A 22,590-nucleotide genomic window follows, 5' to 3' on the forward strand; every position below is an offset into this window, starting at 1 on the left:
GTCTTTAAAGGGCAATAACTCCTTAAGGGGTCAATTGACAATTTTGGTCAAATTGACTTATTTGTAGATCTTACTTTGCTTAACATTTTTGCTATTAACAGTTTATCTGTATCTATAATAATATTCAAGATAATAACCAAAAACTGCAAAATTTCTTTAAAATCATCAATTCAGGGGCATTATACCTGAAAAACCAGTTACCCAATTAGGCTGAAAATTTCAGGACAGGTAGACCTTGACCTAATAAATAATTTAACTTCTTGTCTTATTTGCTCTAAATGCTGGAGTTTTTGAGATATAAGCCAAAAACTGCATTTTACCCTGTGTTCTATTTTTAGCCATGACGGCCATGTTTTTTGACGAAATAAAAAATAAAGCACAAACTTTATTTTATACACCCTACTGATCATTCAGTTGAAGTTTGGTTGAATTTGGTTTAGTAGTTTTAGAGGAGAAGATTTTTTAAAGTTAGCAAATGTGATGAACAAATTGTGAAAAATTGTCATTAAAGGACAATAACCCCTTAAGGGGTCAATTGACAATTTTGGTCATATTAACTTATTTGTAGATCTTACTTTGCTGATCATTTTTGCTGTTTACAGTTTATCTTTATCTATAATAATATTCAAGATAATGACCAAAAACTGCAAAATTTCCTTAAAATTACCAATTAAGTGGCAGCAACCCAACAATGGTTTGTTTGATTCATCTGAAAATTTCAGGGCTGATAGATCTTGACGTAATGAACATTTTTACCCCATGTCAGATTTGCTCTAAATGCTTTCGTTTTTGAGATATAAGCAAAAAACTGCATTTGACCCCTATGTTCTATTTTAAGTAACGGCGGCCATGTTTTTTGACGGATCAAAAATCGAAGCACACACTTTGTGCAGGATAATCTAAGGAACAATCATGCTAAGTTTCATCCAAATCCATTCAGTAGTTTTAGAGGAGAAGATTTTTTAAAGTTAGCAAATGTGATGAACAAATTGTGAAAAATTGTCATTAAAGGACAATAACCCCTTAAGGGGTCAATTGACAATTTTGGTCATATTAACTTATTTGTAGATCTTACTTTGCTGATCATTTTTGCTGTTTACAGTTTATCTTTATCTATAATAATATTCAAGATAATGACCAAAAACTGCAAAATTTCCTTAAAATTACCAATTAAGTGGCAGCAACCCAACAATGGTTTGTTTGATTCATCTGAAAATTTCAGGGCTGATAGATCTTGACGTAATGAACATTTTTACCCCATGTCAGATTTGCTCTAAATGCTTTCGTTTTTGAGATATAAGCAAAAAACTGCATTTGACCCCTATGTTCTATTTTAAGTAACGGCGGCCATGTTTTTTGATGGATCAAAAATCGAAGCACACACTTTGTGCAGGATAATCTAAGGAACAATCATGCTAAGTTTCATCCAAATCCATTCAGTAGTTTTAGAGGAGAAGATTTTTTAAAGTTAGCAAATGTGATGAACAAATTGTGAAAAATTGTCATTAAAGGACAATAACCCCTTAAGGGGTCAATTGACAATTTTGGTCATATTAACTTATTTGTAGATCTTACTTTGCTGATCATTTTTGCTGTTTACAGTTTATCTTTATCTATAATAATATTCAAGATAATGACCAAAAACTGCAAAATTTCCTTAAAATTACCAATTAAGTGGCAGCAACCCAACAATGGTTTGTTTGATTCATCTGAAAATTTCAGGGCTGATAGATCTTGACGTAATGAACATTTTTACCCCATGTCAGATTTGCTCTAAATGCTTTCGTTTTTGAGATATAAGCCAAAAACTGCATTTGACCCCTATGTTCTATTTTAAGTAACGGCGGCCATGTTTTTTGACGGATCAAAAATCGAAGCACACACTTTGTGCAGGATAATCTAAGGAACAATCATGCTAAGTTTCATTCAAATCCATTCAGTAGTTTCAGAGAAGAAGATGTTTGAAAAATTGTTAACGACGACAGACGACAACGACGACGGACACCAAGTGATGAGAAAAGCTCACATGGCCTTTTAGGCCAGGTGAGCTAATAATCACATGCATATATGTCTGCTTTAATTTCCTGTTGATTTATATATAGGCCATATCACCAAAGCAAAAAAAACATTAAAATGTTATGATCTTGAAATTGCTCAATTGTTAATCTACTAAAAGTTACTTAAATTTCTTACATATATGAAGCTGATCTTTTCAAGCAATAAGTACTTTCAGCAAACAAGAAGTAAAGCAAAGAAGGAACTGACATATTCCAACAGTATGGCTTAACTTAACAAGACATATCTGTAACATGTAGTTTTTTGAGAATATGCCTTTGAAATATGTTAACAACAGATACCAACACAAAGGTGCACTCACTCACTCAGTAGAAAACCAGTGTGTCTGTCTCCTTTGTGACAAGGGTATCTGGGTAGTTTATAATCTTTGGGTTAAAATAAAATAAGAACATTTCAGGGGATATGCCCAAGTAAAATACTAATTTTCGTGAATTGAGAAAAAAATGAGTTATTTTTGGTTTTTAATTTCATGGTTTTGCTTTAGTCTGCTTTAATGGCAAGCTTTAGATAGAAAGTTCATTACAAATTCAACAATTAAATTTGTGGTTAAACTGTACCCTGGAAATCCATGAAAATTAGTACTCAATGAATAGTAAGGAATCCACAGTATGGGTCTATTCATCCACTGAACATTTATTAACTTTTGTTATTGTTATTATTATTTTTTAGGTATGCAATTTTATAATGGGATGAAAACTCAGCTGTGATGTGGACAATTTGAATCTAGCTGTGGCTTGTGTTATTTTAAAACAAAAATTATAGACGTTCAGAGTTTGCGAAAAGTGGTGGTCCTCAGGATTTTACCACCAAAATTGTGCATAGGACTGACACAATTTTAGCATTTTTCAATAGAATTTATTGTGAGGATCAGCAGATTTTCTTCAAGGACCAACAGGGTAAAAAAGATTTCGTGAACTCTGGACATTATCATTGCTTTTATCCTTTATTCTTCATTTTTGATCCCATGAATGTCGGTCAATTTTATGAAGTTCATTAAGTATAACCTTTGTATTTCAGAAAAGTCATTATGAGAGACTTTAAAAAAATATTCAAACAAGTCAACTTAAAAGAAAGCGGTATTTTTATTCCTTTCATATTTCTATTCATGTAAAACCAAATGCATTCATTCAGTTACTAACTTGCTAGTTTATAATAATACTCTTTTATATACATATAGACATGAATGCTACCTAAATATTATTATATACCCTTAATTATTAGATGACCGTGCAGACTGTCAAAATATAGGTTCATATTCTTCTATTACCATATTACAAAATACTTCTACACGATTTTTCACAAAACATTGTGACGTCACACATTCAATTTGACGAGGTATATTTAAACTTAATAATAGTTTTCTAAACTGAGCTTTCATGATGTAAATACTTTACAAAAATATTATGTTTTTCAAATATTGAATATTTCACTGTTTACAACAATACTGACTTTAAATATTAAGTTCTTATGAACAAACTGTTTAAAATATGATTTAAACAACAATCAAATTGCTAAAAGTTATTATTTTCTGTAAATATAACGGACAGATGAACAAAGTATGCTCTAAAATTAAATACCATTTTAAATTTAAATCTTTGAAGTCCACACTGTGCAAAAAAAAATATATATGCACATCACAAGTAGATAAAGATCATTCTTTTATTTTGTGGATACAAATGTTTGTTGATTGAGGGAAAGTTATATTTCAGTGGATATTTGACTTTGTGGTATTGTCAAAGTCTGCAAACAAGCCTATTATACAATTCATACTTCATTGAACATTTCAATTGACAGCTTTTAGAATTAAATGCCAAATCCATCAGTTTGAATTTAACTACTGTCAAAAAATTCCTAATTCAATCCCTTGACCCCCACTATATAAAAAAAATCCATCAGTTTGAATTTAACTACTGTCAAAAAATTCCTAATTCAATCCCTTGACCCCCACTATATAAAAAAAATCCATCAGTTTGAATTTAACTACTGTCAAAAAATTCCTAATTCAATCCCTTGACCCCCACTATATAAAAAAAATCCATCAGTTTGAATTTAACTACTGTCAAAAAATTCCTAATTCAATCCCTTGACCCCCACTATATAAAAAAAATCCATCAGTTTGAATTTAACTACTGTCAAAAAATTCCTAATTCAATCCCTTGACCCCCACTATATAAAAAAAATCCATCAGTTTGAATTTAACTACTGTCAAAAAATTCCTAATTCAATCCCTTGACCCCCACTATATAAAAAAAATCCATCAGTTTGAATTTAACTACTGTCAAAAAATTCCTAATTCAATCCCTTGACCCCCACTATATAAAAAAAATCCATCAGTTTGAATTTAACTACTGTCAAAAAATTCCTAATTCAATCCCTTGACCCCCACTATAAAAAAAATCCATCAGTTTGAATTTAACTACTGTCAAAAAATTCCTAATTCAATCCCTTGACCCCCACTATATAAAAAAAATCCATCAGTTTGAATTTAACTACTGTCAAAAAATTCCTAATTCAATCCCTTGACCCCCACTATATAAAAAAAATCCATCAGTTTAAATTTAACTACTGTCGAGAAATTCCTAATTCAATCCCTTGACCCCCACTATATAAAAAAAATCCATCAGTTTGAATTTAACTACTGTCAAGAAATCCTTATTCAATCCCTTGACCCCCACTATATAAAAAAAATCCATCAGTTTGAATTTAACTACTGTCGAGAAATCCTTATTCAATCCCTTGACCCCCACTATATAAAAAAAAAATCAAAAAATTATTATTTTCTGCTTCTCTGCAAAGCAGACAGCTTTCAAATGAATGCCAAATCCATCAGTTTTTATGGTAAAACTTTTGTTGAGACTCAATCCTTTGAGGAGAAAGACCCCCATTATATAAAAGACTTCAAAAAAGTATTATTTGCTGCTTTGCTGCAATGCAGACAGTTTTCAGAATTAAATACCAAACCCATCAGTTTTTTTAAAGAAGACTGTCATATCAAATATTATTTTTCTCCTTCGCTACATTGGAAGTAATAACCATTTTCAAGCCATAATGCAGTATATCTCTAGCTTTAGAATCAATAAGAACAGTTAATAGGCTCGTTATAACACTTCAGCTTTTCCGTCTGTAGGAAGTGTTTCAAAGGAGGACAATTTCCGAAGTTGGAAAATAATCTGTTAATTGTCCTGTTTAAGAAGATAAATACTAATCAATATGGAATTCTTACAGAAAAGTGTATGTCACATATATATGTCATTAATGATTTTATACCAATTATACATTTAGATAATTAATAAGTATAAGAGAAAGTAGCAGGAAGCAGGAACTTTTGTTTTACTGCACATTTAGACATAAAAATCTGACAGTCACCTACAAAAATAGAGTGGCGATTCTGAAACAGGGTATTTAGGACTAACTGTGAGTAACAACACAATATGTGTCCTAAGGGTAAAAAGGGGTTACAAGAGTCTCTTTAATTTCCCCCCTCATTTTTTTTTCACCTTGAGTACTTCAGGACCACTTACAATTTTCTAACATTTCACAATCTAAAGTACTGCATGGTACCTATACATTCTTTAAGGTTTGAAAAAAGGTAGGTATATGGATCACTTAACACAAATATTATGCATTTTATAATTTTCATTTTACACATGGATTTAGATCAAATTAACATATTATCAGCCACATTTTTGTGAGATTAAACACAATATTTCAACCCTAAAAAAATGTCAATTGTATAGACTGAAATAACCAAACAAAGTTTATAACATCAGAAGGATGTATCCAATGCATGTCATTGAAATCTGGTGGATAATTGTCTCTTTGGCAATCATAACACATCTCTCTTCATTTTTTATGCAGTTTCGCTTCATAAACAATGTACGTGTTCAATGGATATCAAACTGGGTGAACTTAGTAATAGTATTTTATTTGATGAAGCAACTAAATATAGCTTTACATAGATTTCATCTCAGCAACCAAGCATTTCACCCAATATTTTATGCAAATTTTTTTACTGCCTCCCACTGAATTTTGCATAAATAGGAACTATTTGAGGATGAAATAAATTCATTTTAAAATTACGTAACTTTTAAGGTTAATGTCTGTAATAATTTTCACATAACATTTTTATGACAAAAAAAGTGAATGAAAAACAATATTATTTATCTCTATGATACTTAGATGTAAATTTTGCATTTGAGCTGCAAAATCTTATCATTTGTCAAAAATAAGGCTTAAATTAAAATATTGTTTGTTTGCAATTTCACCGACCGACCCTTGAAAATCCTCCCGACTGTGAAAATTTTATTGCTTTAAATTTGAAATTTTCTTTTTTAATACTTCTATTGACGCGATCCGGAACTTTGGGTCCTTTCCAGAAATGATTTAAAGTCTGGGTCAATTACGCATTTCAAGTTCGGTTTTTCTTAGCTTCCCGTCAAGCGTTCATGTGACCATTTAATGATAAAGCACTGTGGCACATGGAAATTGTTTACAGGTATCCATGAAGTCACGGAGGAGTACTTTACGCTGTCGTCTCGTGTCAATTTTAAGACAAATAACAAACAAAAAAAGTTTATTAGTAAACTGTTTATACAGATTCAGGCACATGTAATGATGTGTGATGATATCATTGACGATGATGCAGCGGATATTCATAACTGACACGATAACCATTCTGTCTCAAACAAATCGGGTACAGAATCTGTGGAGCTTGACTTTATGAAACCAATTTCATTGGTTAAATAATTCGACAGCAGCTTGAAGTATGGCATATTTTCTACAAATCGTTGTGAAGACGACAAAGATGAAACCACTGCTCCGTGACTTAAATCTTCATGGATATCTGTAAACAAACCTGTACGGAGGAAGGGCTCATTTGAAATGTTAATGGATATAGATCATGCCAAATCAATATTTAAAGAAGCAACCCTAACTACACAAAGATGTAGAGAAAATGAATGGTTAGCTTGAAAAATAAATATACTCTCTCTATATTAAATCTATCTTCGATTGCAATGAGTATGCTCCTTTAGGATAAAGGGGGCTGCCCCACTCATTGCAATTATTCTCTTTCTTACAATATTAAATATACCCAAACTGTGTGGCCTGTGTGAATTCAATTAAAACATGTCCTTAGGAGCTATATGCTGCCAATTTTTTTTATGCATTAAAAACATTTCTGTACAGACCATTTACATTTTTTGTACTTTTAATGGGGTGCTATGGATTTCACCCCCAACTTTATTTGCCACAAAGTCCTCTTTTTCTATCAAATGCAATGAAACAGTAAAAAATAATGCTTTGCATCAAGTTTCCCCTTGAAACATGTACTAAATGGCCTATCTCTATTATTTATTATATCTTTAGTTTTGATACAATTGAGGTTTGAAAAATTCGTAAAAAATGGCTACAGAAGGGTACATAAACCTTAAAACAGATCTAGTCATAATGACATTCCTTGTTTATAAGTGTTCCAGTATTTAATAATTATACCATAGTTTAGGTCATAAATTGGTTAATGACACTATGTTAAAGTTTCAGTTTTGGTTAAAAAGTTTTTTATCTGAAAATGCCTGTTCATTTGATGTTGGTTTTCAGCATGTCCAGTGTTTGTTGTTTTAAAATGTTTTTTTTTTCTTCACAAGAAACTTGGTTTAGTGTAACTGCTTGTTTAAACTGTATTTTGGCTGATAAAATAAAATATTTTTCCTACCTACCGACCCTTCAGTCTGAAGGTACAGTCGGAAAACTGCAAACAAACATATTTTTAAGGTTGGCCTAAGTATGCATGCATGCAAGTTTTCTCCTTGAATTGGTCACTTCATATATCGTACCAGTATATGACACCTACACTGAACAAGCTTTATGAAAAGTTAATCAGTTTATTTATTGACTGTGCACAGCAATTTGATGTGTAGATCATATTGCTCAAGTTTTGGTTATAAAAAGCTGCTTATTATTGGTGATTGAATTTTCTGGTTAGAATGAACCATCAATACTGGGAAATTGATTAGATTCTATTTCAACTGAGTGTTAATTGATAACAGCATTTTTTTACTACCTGTTTCGCAGAACTGCAATATATTTGATTTCAAATTAATAAAGCATTCTATTTTCAAACTTAAATCATGAGTTCTTGAAGATAGATCATATCAATCAAATAACTAAGTTTTCAGTAGACAAATTACAGTGACTTGACTGTTAGTGTTGCTCTCCACCAATTGCAATTCATTCAAAATTTTGACCAAATTGCAATTTGTTTTATAATATCAAATTGTTCAACTGGTCAGAAATTTGAACCAACTGCTTTAGAAAACCACAGCCACGTTATGAAAGTGCAAGGTGATAAAATAAAACATACTTACAATCCTATAAGAGTCCACTTTAATGATGTTGTGACAAAATTAGTTTATAAGTTTGTATAGTTATATTATATTCATTTCCATGCTGAAGGAGAACTGTTTATTTTGAATTGCTATTAAATTGTCCAAACTAAGCTTTCATATAGTTTTTCTTTCTAAAAGTATTCTATATTTATAAGAATCAGACATTATGTGAATTAAAACATTTCATATTCAGTAAAATATGTGTAAAATTGCAATATATGTTTGTAGGAAATTTCCATGGGGGAGATAATAACTTTTCTTTCAAAAAGTCTTTATTCAAAAGAATAATATTTTAGGTTATCTCCCCTGAAAACTTATCAATAGCATATTGTTATTTCACACATATTTTACTGAATATATGATGTTTTATTTAAAATGATATCTGATTGTTATAAATATAGAATACTTTTAGAAAGAAAAACTATATGAAAGCTTAGTTTGGACAATTTTATAGCAATTCAAAATAAACAGTTCCTCTTCAGCATGGAAATGACTATAATATAACTTTACAAACTGATAAACTAATTTTGTCACAACATCATTTTAGTGGAGTTAAAGTCTTATAGGATTGTAAGTGTATTTTATTTTATCACCTTGCACTTTCACATTTTGACTGAACAATTTGTTCAATATTCTGACCAGTTGAACAATTTGGTTTAAACTTTAATAAAACAAATTGCAATTTGGTCAAAATTTTGAATGAGTTGAAATTGGTGGAGAGCAACACTAACAGTCAAGTCACTGTAATAATCACTAGTTTTTAATGGAATTATTACGAAAATCAGATGTTTCTTCAGTATACATGCACTAGGTATACTGAACTTGGTGGTTTTTATTCGAATTTTTTAGATGACATAACACATAAGATACATGTCTCTAGACATCAAATATGTGGACTGATGCATGAAAAACACTTCAATTTTACCCTTCATGTCTTGTATGAAATCATAACTATAAACTGGTTTAGTAAGGATTATAAATCTCTAGTGATTTTATTTATGATCTATAGAAGAAAACTTCTCAGAAATATTGATAGAAAATCATATAGTCTATATTTCAACTGCAAACACAAAATGTCAATTAATCCTTTACCTGTCCCTAAAGTGATAATATTGTCAGATGACAAACAAAGCTCCTACAGATGTGTAAGACTAACTTTTGCCTTGTATTTAAGGTTATCATTGCATATATATATATTTAATTTTCAATGTAAAAATCAGGAGCTATTTCAAGGCCAATTAGTTAACTATCCACCAAAGTTGAAATGAAGTGCATGAAGCTATTATACTGGCAACCATACAGCCTTCAGCAATGAAAGCAAAAATAACATACACATAATGTTTCCTTTTTTTTAGATAAGATAATCATAGGCAAGGGGAATACCAACAGAAAAAGCTTGTATCTGTTGTTGGTCACACTCAAAATTGGCTTCAATTTACGTTGTTTTTTCTAAATTATTCCTGCTCTCTTTCAAGGTATGAAGTAATTTGTACAACAACAAGGTGGGTACCAAAGGCGAAGCAGGATACGCATATCTGTCAAGAGCACCTGATATCACCCCTGGTTTTTTGGTGATTCAGGTGATTGATATTTTTGATATAAAATGTCATCATTAATGCTAATTTGAAAAACAAGTTCAAATCTTCATTGAACTTTAAAATGTCTTTAAAAAAATAATAAACTAGCTTATCTTACTGATCCATGACCAACGATTTATTCTTCTATTTTATTCTAGCAAATGCTGTCAAAATATACTGAATTAATATAATAATTTTTTTTGTTGTTGGGTTGTTGTCTACATCTCCTTTCATAGATACAGTGCTAAAATTGCATTTTAATATATATATAAGTGCAAAAAAATATTTCTGGTAATTATTACCAGTAAAAACTAATATCAAGTATTTAAAAAAACAAAATAACAATTTTTTGTACAAATTCTAATAACTTGTAGTTATATGGTAAAAACAGTTTCAGGCAAGAAATTTTAATGCTGTACGATGGATGACCTATAGTTGTTAAATTTTGTGTCATTTTGGTCTCTTGTGGAGAGCTGTCTCTTGGCAATCATATGATACCACATCTTCTGTTTATATGAATGAAATTACTGGTGATGAGAATTTAGATTTTTAAACTACATCAGTTAACCTTATAACAATGTATAAATCAATTAAATTTCTATCATACAGATTAAGCATAACCATAATAACCTCAATTTTTACACTGATCAAGGGCTCAGGCATTATTAATTGTTTACATCAAAATAGACTTACAAGTTCATCCCGGTCAATAATTGGCTGTTTGTCTACTGTTCCATAATCATCGTATTGATGCGGTCCACCATTTAATCCTCGTTTTTCACTCATTTTTCAATGTTTAACATCCATTTCTGTAAAAGACAAACATATTACTGACAAGTTTCGGATCAATATTAATTGTGAATGGAAAGTGTTCGTTCAGTCTCCAGTGGCTTACTTGACTTCCTTTAAATAGTTACACTTTGTGTTAGTTGAAGTATATAAATTATTCATCCCCGTTTTCAGTTGCATTTGCTACATAAGCTTTCACAATTATCAATAAACTCTTATTACCTGGCTACACATCCGCGACATAAAAATATAACAAAAATTTCATTGTGACGATGGATGCTAGGATGAAAAATCATTTATAACAATGAAATTGATATTGCGAATCTCCAATAATCAATCTACTTATATATGATTAGATCAGGTGAAAAGGAATACTTTATGAGAGACAATAAATGTAAATTTAGCAATCAGGATCTGACATGGTTTGACATTTAAATTTTTAATAAGGTACAATAATATAATACATGTACAACGTAGCTTTAGTGGAAGGAATAGTAAAATCTATCAATAGAGCATTCCTATATTACAACTTAAACTGAATGGTTCAAGTAATTTAGTAATTGAAATCACAGGCTTTGTAATTTAAAAGTTAAAAAAAATCAAATTGAGTAAAGGTCTACATTTGAACAAGTGTTATAAATTATCAATTGTGAATACATAGAAATATAAAAGCCAATTTAAATCTTTAAACAAATTTGAAGAAGTGAAACCATCACTATTCAATTAAAGAAATTCAATGAAGAAAACTGTATTCAAAGACAAAGTAAATTATATACATGTATGATTTTGATCAGTATCATAACTTTTTAACTTTCTTGAAAACTGCAAGACCTGGTTTAAACTTGGTTGCTGGAAAAGAGAATTTCAGTATAAACAGAAAATCAACAACTGACTGAATTAAAGATAGATTCTACTATTGCATCACCCAAACATCATATATATTTCTCCTTACAATACTGTTTTACTGAGTGATGATGACAGATATGTTTTCAATTTTTTCACAGAGTTATGTTTGATTATAATATTTTTAAAACTCATTGATATTTTCCACTTGTATTACATTTTTTGGAAATAATTCAAGAACGAGATTTCAACGAGACTGAACGAGACTGAAAAGTCAGAAGAATACATCCTTAAGTGACTTTAAAACACAATCCAGTCATCTTTTCTACAAATGTCACAAACCTAATTAGAGTAAGACTTATCACCATGTTTGTATTTGAGCAACATGACAGGTGCAACATGTGAAGCAGAATTTTTTAACCCTTCCAGAGCACCTGAGATCAAATTCTGACCATGAATAAAGAGCTTAGATCCAATGAACAACACATTGATTATCAAAAATTCAACAACCTGAGGAAACTATAAAATGGCTTTAAAACAGCAAGGTAGACCAAAAATCACCATGTGTCAGTTATAGTCCAATATGGGTTTTGATTCCGTCTCTTACTCCAAATAGGTGCATACTTAAAAGTGGATGGGTTATTTATTATACTTTTGATTTCTTGTCTATATCTCTGGTTTCATGTTAGATCCTTTTTTGGTTTTTAATTCATTATCAGCTCTTAAATATTTGTTAGTTTTATTTTTTCAAAAATTTGGCCGCAAGCATCACTGAAGAGACATTTATTGTTCAAATGTGCATCAGAACAGTGGAATAAGTGCCATAATGGCATAAATTCTATCAAATATTATTTCTATATAATAATTTAATTGGCATGGAATATAATAATGTCAAAGGCATTTTAATTCATACAACAATTTCAAATAATCTTTTGTTTCATCAAGGTCCATTTTGAACTTTCTCCAAATAAAACGTTCAGTTGGATGCAATCACAAGTTAGTTTCATGAAAGATGACAGATATGTTTCAATTGTCTTTACCACAATCTGTTCTTCAAATGTAACCTACCTAGTTAGACTTATCACTAGGTGTGCACTTGAGAAACATGACGGGTGCAACATATGGAGCAGAATTGGCTTACCCTTCCACAGCACCTGACTGAGATCACCCCAGGTTTTTGGTGGGTTGGTGTTGCTCTTTCTTTAGTCTTTTGGGGTACCAGATGTTTTGTACCCTTTTAATCATCTTTAAGTCTTTTTTTTTCGATTTTCATAAATGGATTATCAGTTATTTTCAACTTATATGTTTTAATGTGCTTTTGGTATCTTTCAACTCTCTTGGATCATACTCTAAAATTAAGTTTCTAAGTTTTTGTATTTCTCTTCACATAGTTTTAATCAGAGATCGATCTGAATCATCAAATTTGTATTGAATGTTTTTATGCATATAAATAACTGTTCAAACAATGAATCAATCATCATGCGATACTGCTCCTAAATTGCTTGTAATTGAATGGAACCACAATCCTAATTCAAGTGTACACATGGTTACATTATATTGTATCTAGAGAAATTTGAATACATTCAAAATTTCTATTTTACAATAAGCCTGTTACTTAAGCTTCGGTCACACCTTACCAGATTGCACGAACGGACACCTAACAGGCCTCTACAATAACTTTTTTTTCAACTTGTCCTGTAGGACAAGCACATACCAAAATTTACTTGTCCGAATGAAATTGTTACTTGTCCAAATATTTTCTATTAAAAATAACCTTTTTTTACATTTTTAGTTGATTAAAGGAACAAAACGAATTAAAACAATATAACAGAATTTGATGTATTTTTTTTAAAATACTTTTCAAAATTATGAGTCAAGTACAACTGCGAAACTAGTCATATCACAGGAATTAGGTTCTAGTTTCCATCAATGCTAGTCTCATCAGACTCTTAATCATGAGGCACCATCTGATAGGCCTGTACACTCATTGGATTTGTATTCTGTTTATATTTTTTTTAAGTTAAAAAAAAAGTTTATTCAAATGCAATCAATAAAAAGAAGATAAGCCATCATAAGGTCTGATTGACAATGAGACAACTCTCTGCAAAAGACCAAATGACACAGAAATTAACAACTATAGGTCACTATATTGCAAGTAATGTTTTTTTCTACTTATGATCAAATATGATTTTGTGAATTTAATGGTAAATAAAAAAAAATATTTTTGTGAAAAAATTACGGTATGGTATTTATTATAAGGAACAGAATAAGGTAGCAAAATGAGATACAGATTTGTCTTGGTCCCAAAATGTCTCCTGCCTTGTCAAACTGTCTATCAATCATGTCTACTAAATATGTCTCCTACGGTGCCAAAATGTCTCCTGCCTTGTCAAACTGTCTATCAATCATGTCTACTAAATATGTCTCCCGTCTCTTAAACAATTGGAGCTGAATCTTTCGAGGTGACAATTTACTGTCCTGTAAAGTTACCTTATTTACAAAGCGCATCATTGATTCCGATCAGTAAGACTGTTTTCTGAGAATAGTATACCTTTTACCTGTTAAAAAGTAACTGACAAAGAACCAGTTAAAAATTATCGATTGCAAGTAAACATGTTGAAGAAAAAGGTTTTGCATTTGAATAAACAGAATACAGAAACATGTCAAATTAATATTTGTTTTCTTGTTTTTGTTTATAATAAAATACTGTGTTCATCAAAGTTGGATTAAATTTATTTTCTGCAGAATGATTGTACTTGTCCCGACGGACAAGCTTGATCCAGCTTTTACTTGTCCGACCTTTTTTCCCTCTGGTACCGGACAATCGGACAAGCGTTATTGTCGAGGCCTGCCTAATGGGTGAAAATAAAAGTAGTCTGTTGAAAAAATTGTTGTCCGTAGGGAGTCAGTTGATGTACTGACCAAATAAAACAGACGCAAAACAAATACATAACGGACATACACCGGATATGCAACGTACGAGAAACGGAAACGTACCGGACAGAACGGATGAGTACCGCATAAAACGGACACCTAACGGAATTGTACCGGATAAAACCGATGAACAAGATTTACGGAAAAATTAAAGGCGATAATAATAAAACATGTAAATAGCATAAATATTCAAAATGTTTCTGTGTAACTGGTTTTGGTTTGTTCTTCAAAATGCCGCCAAAGGGCAGTGTCTGGCTTGAATATTAGCTGCTTCATTGTGAAGACGTGCTCTTACTCTTAGATTGATTATGAATAATAAGAATTCATGAACCAGAAAATATCTAATTGACAATTTCTGACCCGAAATTTTCAATTGGCATATATATCTGTTTCAGATCCGTTCATCATCTGTTTAATCATTATACGTCCGGTAGAAGTACGTTTGACATTCGTTCAACATCTGTTAGAAGTCTGTTGGTGAATTTATCTGCCAGACCTCCAACGGATGTATAACGCACATGTAACGGATACTAAAGGGAAACTAAACGGACAAGTACAGTACAAAACGGACGCCTACCGGACGTTCAACGGACATTTCATCCGTTGGACGTCCGTTCAAGGTTTTGAACCGGCTCAAAATTTTCCACCGGACAGAAGAGACATCGACTGATAAAACATACGCTAAACGGACATGCAACGGATATGGACAGACGTCTAACGGATAAGAACGGACGTCTAATGGACATGAACAGATTGAAAAAAAGTTATCCGTTAGGCATCCGTTTGAGCTATCTGTTAAGGTGTGACCAAGGCTTTAGGAGAGACCTACACAAATCTTATTTGCATCAAATACCTCAGAGCAGGAACAGTTTTTCAAATGGACATGTGCTAATTTCTGCTTTTTATTCAAATGTAAATAAAAGAACACAGTTCCAATGTCCATGTGTTGCACATTTATCATAGATCCAATGGCAATAGCTAAAAATATCTTCTTATTCTTTTTTCGCTTTGTTTTTGTTATTTAAATCTTTTTACAAATAACTAAGAGAAATGAAGGAGGGCAAATACAATGTATTTTTCCATATAATATATTATTCATATTTCCAAGGGATATATTCATTTAAAAATATTTAATCATTTTAAAACTTGCCCCATACAATTTTTGCTTATAAACCTATAATACAAATTTATAAAGATCTGGCAAAAATTGTGCACATCAGAGGACTTACAAAGCAAATTTTCCAGATAATCAATTTTAAGGGCATAACTCTTTCAAAAATAATAGACCACTTTCGAGTTCATCCGTCACCGGAAAAAACTTGTCAATTAGCATGATTAGGCGCGCCTTTGTGACGTCATTTACCAGATAGAGGGGGTCGCCTGTATCCCTGCACTATTGACGTTCATCAAGCGTCTTAGTGATCTTCATTGTGCAGGATAAACTAGAAATAATTTTGGTTTTGTAAGTACTTACATGTAATCACAATTCCCTAATGACAGCAGTGCTGATTGTCAATTATGAGAATTTAGGTTGCCGAATAAATCGCGCAATATAGTATTACAATTTTCCAACCACTCGCTCAACTTTGGAATGGAAGTGACGATGCCCCTAAACGCACGAATGATGTTCACTAAAACCAGAGTTTTTGACGGAAATGCATCGAACTCGAAAGTTGTCTATTGATCCACACCAATTCTAGATTTTTACCAAGACCATAAAGACATTGCTGATATTACCTATAATATAAGTTTCCTTTGATAACTATTTCAGAAGAATCTGGCAAGAATTGTACAAATGAGAGCTATAACAATGAAATTTCCATGTAATTAACACTACAAAGGGGCATAACTCAGTTAAAATAGTTGATTGGCACTGATTTTTGAATTGGTCAGTCGATATAACTCTATCATAAGTATTATGAAAAATCTGGCAAGAAATGTACAGAATGCACTAACAAAACCAGACACATATTGACCAGACGGTCCGACACCCAGTAAATCTGTGTCACTCAGAATGCTTCAAAGCCTTCATCATGCTCCAGGACAACACGATCATAGCTATGCTTTGGATGCATATATATCTGTAGTTTTGAAGATGGTGTGTACTCGAAACAAAGCTAACCATACCTATGCATGTGAAAATCATGTACTTTAGTACACTAAAAGTGGTGAATGTTAGTGTAAGTTGTACTTGTAACATACATGCATGCATGCATCACAGGTTTTTCAACTGACCTGGCTGTATCCAAATTAAAAAAGCTATTGGACATTGACAATGATAAAACTGCTCAGGAACTATAAGATAAAAATTACCTGTAGGTAGAAAATACTTGTATCATCTCCATATCAAACCATATCGTATTCAAATATCAACTGGGACAACACGCTCAAAGAAAATCCGTCTGCTAGCATTAACTTAGAATTACCCCGTTTCGCCCCAGTAATTTGTAGTACCCGGAATGAAACGGAAATGCCAGGTATATCCGCACTCTAACTTTTAGAAAAAAATGAGAAAAATAGCCGTTGATTATAAAATATAACAAGAATTTATAGATCTTTATTTAGTGCTTATGAAATCATTGGTCATATAAATTTAATTTTCTACCATTTCTTTATTATGAAATACAATGTACTTTTAATATTTTTAATTTAACTGCCTTGTAAATGCTGTACGGGTAAACAATTAGCTGAAAAAAGAGGGACGAAAGATACCAAAGGGACAGTCAAACTCATGAAAGTATACAGATTTCTGGAAAGACTTGTCTTTTTAACGACCAAAATAACCCTAATGGAAACAAGAACATCGTAGACACCGTAAATTACCGTTGGAAGAAGTGGAAGATGAATATCATTTTACTTTATTCTTTCAGATTCCAAAACAAAGACAATAGTGTCTAACAGTAGCTATCCGTTTTAGCGCCTTGGGTTATATGTTTCCGAAGAGAAAGATGCATATTTTGTTCCTAGGAGTTACACAGTCTTTGCGTATTTCAACTATATATCCTATCGTATTGAATAATGTTTCCAGAGAGGAAAAAACCGTATATCTTATTCTAAAGTCCGTGTAGGCAAAATGGAAAACAACAATTTTTTTATCAAACAAACTTGATTTTCGACTGATATGAAAAGCTACAGCCGGTTTTTGGAATACTTTGAAACGTGAAACGAGGACCATGAAAATTCATGAAAAACAAACAAAGACTATTATAGTCTATGGCGCAATAAAATATAAAATATATAAACAAAATATTGTACACACGATGCATAGAAATCTAGCTTATTGATAGCATTTATTCTATGAATGTTGAATATTCTGAAACGTATATATCTGCAATTATATCTGAAAATTTTGCAAAAGTGATGCAGACATTAAAGAATCAAGTATTATGTTCAGTTCATGTCTGCAGTGGCAGCCTTTTCACTATTATATGGCTCAGCCTCAGTGCCGGTAAAATAGCCACTTTTATAGAATTATAGCCACTGCCAATATAATTATACACGGTGCACGCCCGGTATATATGGTCATGGAAACGAAAGGCGAAAGATACCAAATAGATTTAAACTCATTCACTGATTGAAAACAGACTGACAACGCCATAGCAATACGAAGTATACAAAGCACGACATAGGAAAACGAAAGACTGAGCAACACGTTTTTGGTTGAGCAGCTGACATATCAACATCAGACGTTTTTGATGTCATGGGTAACTGTTTTGTACACAGTAAAACAATTATAAAACAGGGTCTTGGTATAGTTTCAAAAACATAGATTGTTGGTTTCTAAACGTCCAGTGGCACATATTAAAAAACACCGATGTTGTGAGTTCGAATACTGCACGTGGCAGGTGCACTCGACTTCTATCCGGTCAGTTAATTGACTACGATTTTCAGTTTTCCTATACCGAAGTTCGGTGTTCTCTAAGGGCACTCCGGCTTCCTCCAACAACAAAAACTTACCGCAATGACTGAAATAACACAAAAGTGCTGAAAGTGGCGTTAAACACAAATCAACAGTATCAAAAAGTATCAATCAAGACACATCATAAGATTAAGTGAAATCTTAAGTGTAAAAAAAGTCACAAACAGTCTTACAAACGCATGCCCTTGTGTGCAAAAATCAGTAGGGAAACAGTTTCTAGAGGATGTATAGGATCTTAATTACTCATGAATGCTCTGTAAACCTATCAATGTGATGTTTTTTTTTTGTTTGGAATAATTATTCTACACACTAGCTGTTCGTCAGTACTGCTTAAGGGAAGACCATACATTTGTTTTCGAAGAAGGGGTCGGTCAGTAGGATTTTAAGTAAAGAATAGTTTTTTTGGTAAGTACTATCAAAATTGATTACCCAACACACAGGATGAATACCTAACAGAAAACTGGGAGCAATATCTTGTATCCTCGGGTGTTTTAAAATCAATTATACGGAAAAAGAACAGAAAACTAATATCATGTATCCTGGGGTAAATCAATTATACAAAAAAAGAACAGAAAACTGCGAGCAAATCTTGTATCCTCGGGTAAATCAATTATACAGAAAAGGAACAGAAAACTGGGAGTAATATCTTGTATCCTGGGGTAAATCAGTTATACAGAAAGAGAACAGAAAACTGGGAGTAATATCTTGTATCCTGGGGTAAATCAGTTATACAGAAAGAGAACAGAAAACTGGAAGCAATATCTTGTATCCTGGGGAAAATCAATTATACAGAAAAAGAACAGAAATATGGGAGCAATATCTTGTGTCCTCGGGTAAATCAATTATAGAGAAAAAGGACAGAAAACTGGAAGCAATGTCTTGTAGCCATTGATAAATCAATTATTCAGTAAGAGAATAAAAACTTTGTACAGCCTCTTTTGTTCCTGGGTCAATCAATTATACAGAAAAAGAACAGAAATCTGGGAGCAATATCTTGTGTCCTCGGGTAAATCAATTATACAGAAAAGAACAGAAAACTGGAAGCAATGTCTTGTAGCCATTGGTAAATCAATTGTTCAGTAAGAGAATAAAAACTTTGTACAGCCTCTTTTGTTCTTTTGTAAATCAAGTATACAGAAAAAGAACAGAAAACTGGGAGCAATATATTGTGTCCTGGGGTAAATCAATTATACAGAAAAAGAACAGAAAACTGGAAGCAATATCTTGTAGCCATTGGTAAATCAGTTATTCAGTAAGAGAATAAACACTTTGGACAGCCTCTTTTGTTCCTGAGTAAATCATGTATACAGAAAAGGACCAAAATATATACGATCTCTTGGTAAATCAGTTATACAGAAAAAGGACAAAAAACACTTAGAGCGAATAATTTTTGTATCCCTGTGTAAATCACTGGTAAAGGAATGGGACAGAAATATGGGAACATTTTTTTGTATCTTTGGGTAAATCAGTTATATAGAAAAGGACAAAAAACTTGGATCATTTCCTTTTTCTCTGGGTAAATTAGTTTATTCAGAAAAAGGACAGAAAACTGCGGTTAATTTCTGGTATATTCCAGGTTTACACAAAGATAACAAAATGTTTACAAGTATTTGTCTCTCTACATGGGTAAATCGGTTATACAGAAAACTAATAATTGGGACAATTGCTTGTATTCCTGTATAAAAGAGGGACGAAAGATACCAAAGGGACAGTCAAACTCATAAATCTAAAACAAACTGACAACGCCATGGCTAAAAATGAAAAAGACAAACAGAAAAACGATAGTACACATGACACAACATAGAAAACTAAAGAATAAACAACACGAACCCCACCAAAAACTAGGGGTGATCTCAGGTGCTCCGGAAGGGTAAGCAGATCCTGCTCCACATGTGGCACCCGTCGTGTTGCTTATGTGCAGTAATACAACAGAAGTACAGAGGCCTGGGAGCAATGTGTTGTCTGCCTCTATGGATCTGTCTGTATGAGTACGTGATCGATACAAATACTGCCTTTGATGCAACGGTATGAGAGAACGCCGTCGATTTATTGACGGGTCGTGAGAGCAGATTTAAAGCTCTCTACGCTGGATGCGCGCACTACAGTGTCGTCAAGCTGATTCCACGCGATCACTGTCTTTACAAAGAATGAATTAGTATTGTGGTGTTTTGCTTGGTGGAATGTTAAACACTTAGAGTTGTTCTTTACTTGTTTTTCCACAATATTGGTTGCTTGGTATCCTTCAAATTTCTTGGCAGTAATGTTTCTCTTAGGACGTGCTTTTTTGAGAAATTATTCTGGTTGGATAGCCGGAATCAGCCCCTCAACCACTTTGTACATAAATATTAACTTCTGGTTTGTTCGTCTTGTCTGGAGGTCTTGTAGTTCCAGTTGGGAAAGCATTTTAGAGACAATCCGTCCTCTCTTGTCTTGTAGTCTCTGGTGACGAATCTTGCCGCTTGGCGTTGTATTCGTTCAAACTTATTTATGTTGTGTAGGGGTCCCATACTATGGCTCCAAATTCCATCGTTGATCTAACGAGCGAGATGTAAGCTGTTTTTTTTTACAATCTTGTGGGCAGCAAATTTCTTCTTAGAAAGCCTAGTGTTGAATTTGCTTTCTTTGCCACGTTTGATATGTGAGTGGTCCATTTAAGGTCTTCTGAAATTTGAAGGCCTATGTACGGGTTATGATGGACTTGTTGTAATGTGTGTCCATTTAAACCGTAGAATTTATGGCTCGTTTTTGATGCTTAGGATGTAGAATTTTTTGGCATTGAACCGCATTCCCCAGTTATCAGCCCATACTTCTAGGTTTTTGAGGACTTCTTGAAGTATGTCGTGGTCTTTCTGAGATTTCACTGTTCTGTAAAGAAGGCAGTCATTAGCGAAAAGTCTGACTGAAGATTTGACGGCATCTGGAAGGTCGTTTATATGGCAAATGAATAGCAATGGTCCTAGGACTTTACCTTGTGGGACTCCAGAGTCTACCGTTACTTCTTCTGATTGTTCTCCTTCCATTTTCCTGTTTGTCAAAAACATATTCAACCAGTTATTTATTAGCCCGCGGATTCCATATATCGCCCATTGTTGATAGCAGTTTCTTATGGGGTACTGTGTGAAAAGCTTTTGAGAAGTCTAGTTTGGCAATAAATCGAGTTATTTATTGGCCCACGGATTCCATAATCGCCCATTTTTGATAGCAGTTTCTTATGGGGTACTGTGTCAAAGGCTTTTGAGAAGTCTAGTATGGATAAATCGATTAAACTTAAAAGGGACAGAAAATGTGGACAATTATTTATATCCCTGGGTAACTTACTGGTAGACCAAAGGAACAAAAAACTGGGAACAATATTTTGTATCTCTGAGTACATTGGTTAAACAGAAAAAGGAAATAAAACTGGGGTCAATTTCTTGTATCACTGGAAAATCAGTTTCAAAGAAAAGGGAGATAATACTGGGGACGATTTCTTCTTTCTTCTATCCCTTTAGGCAGCAACCATTTGATTTTCGGGGGGGGGGGGGGGGCTATGGGTTTTTTTTCTGTACAAACTTTTTTTTTCGCCTATGGCGAAAAACAATCTAGTTTTTTCGCGACAAGTCGCAAACAATTTTTTCTTTCAATTTTAGCATTACATATAGTGGCAGCTGAGGGTATAACAAACAATTTTTTTTTTTCAGAATTCAAAACAAATTATTTTTTTCTCCAAAAACTGGAAACAAACTTTTTTTTCCAAAAAAAACCATAGCCCCCCCCCCCCCCCCAGAAAATCAAATGGTTGCTGCCTTAAATCTTGTTCGTGTTGCTTATTCTTAAGTATTCTATGTAATTTCATATGTACTTTTGTTTGTCTGTTTGTCTTTTTCATTTTTAGCCATGACGTTGTCAGTTTATTTTTGATTTATGAGTTTGACTGTCCCTCTGGTTCTTTCGTCCCTCTTTTAATACACCAGCTATACAGAAAAGGGATAGAAAACAGGGGCAATGTCTTGTATCCCTGGGTAAATCAATTTTTCAGAACAGAACAAAACTGAGACAATGTCTTGTATCCTTCATGGGTAAATCA

General features: G+C 32.6%; 1 protein-coding gene across 8 annotated transcripts in view; it reads right to left on the reverse strand.

Annotated features, from left to right (window-relative positions):
* The window catches only part of LOC139501799 (anoctamin-7-like), an 88,220-nt gene extending 71,182 nt beyond the window's left edge, over positions 1-17,038 (reverse strand). For 4 of the 8 annotated variants that reach the window (XR_011658658.1, XM_071291008.1, XM_071291004.1 and 1 more), the window contains exons 1-2: positions 16,919-17,038; positions 10,733-10,848 (exon numbers count right to left, since the gene is read on the reverse strand). Coding sequence is in view for 6 of the 8 variants with exons in the window: in XM_071291008.1 (XP_071147109.1) it covers positions 10,733-10,825 (93 nt within the window). In the remaining 2 variants the exon portion in view is untranslated. Of the gene's footprint in view, positions 1-10,732; positions 10,849-10,934; positions 11,165-16,918 lie in introns of those variants that run through there. The other 4 variants (XR_011658657.1, XM_071291009.1, XM_071291005.1 and 1 more) reach the window with 2 other exon arrangements.
* Between the last annotated feature and the right edge of the window lie 5,552 nt (positions 17,039-22,590).

The sequence above is a fragment of the Mytilus edulis genome, chromosome 13, assembly GCF_963676685.1.
Source record: "Mytilus edulis chromosome 13, xbMytEdul2.2, whole genome shotgun sequence".
Classification (NCBI taxonomy): domain Eukaryota; kingdom Metazoa; phylum Mollusca; class Bivalvia; order Mytilida; family Mytilidae; genus Mytilus; species Mytilus edulis.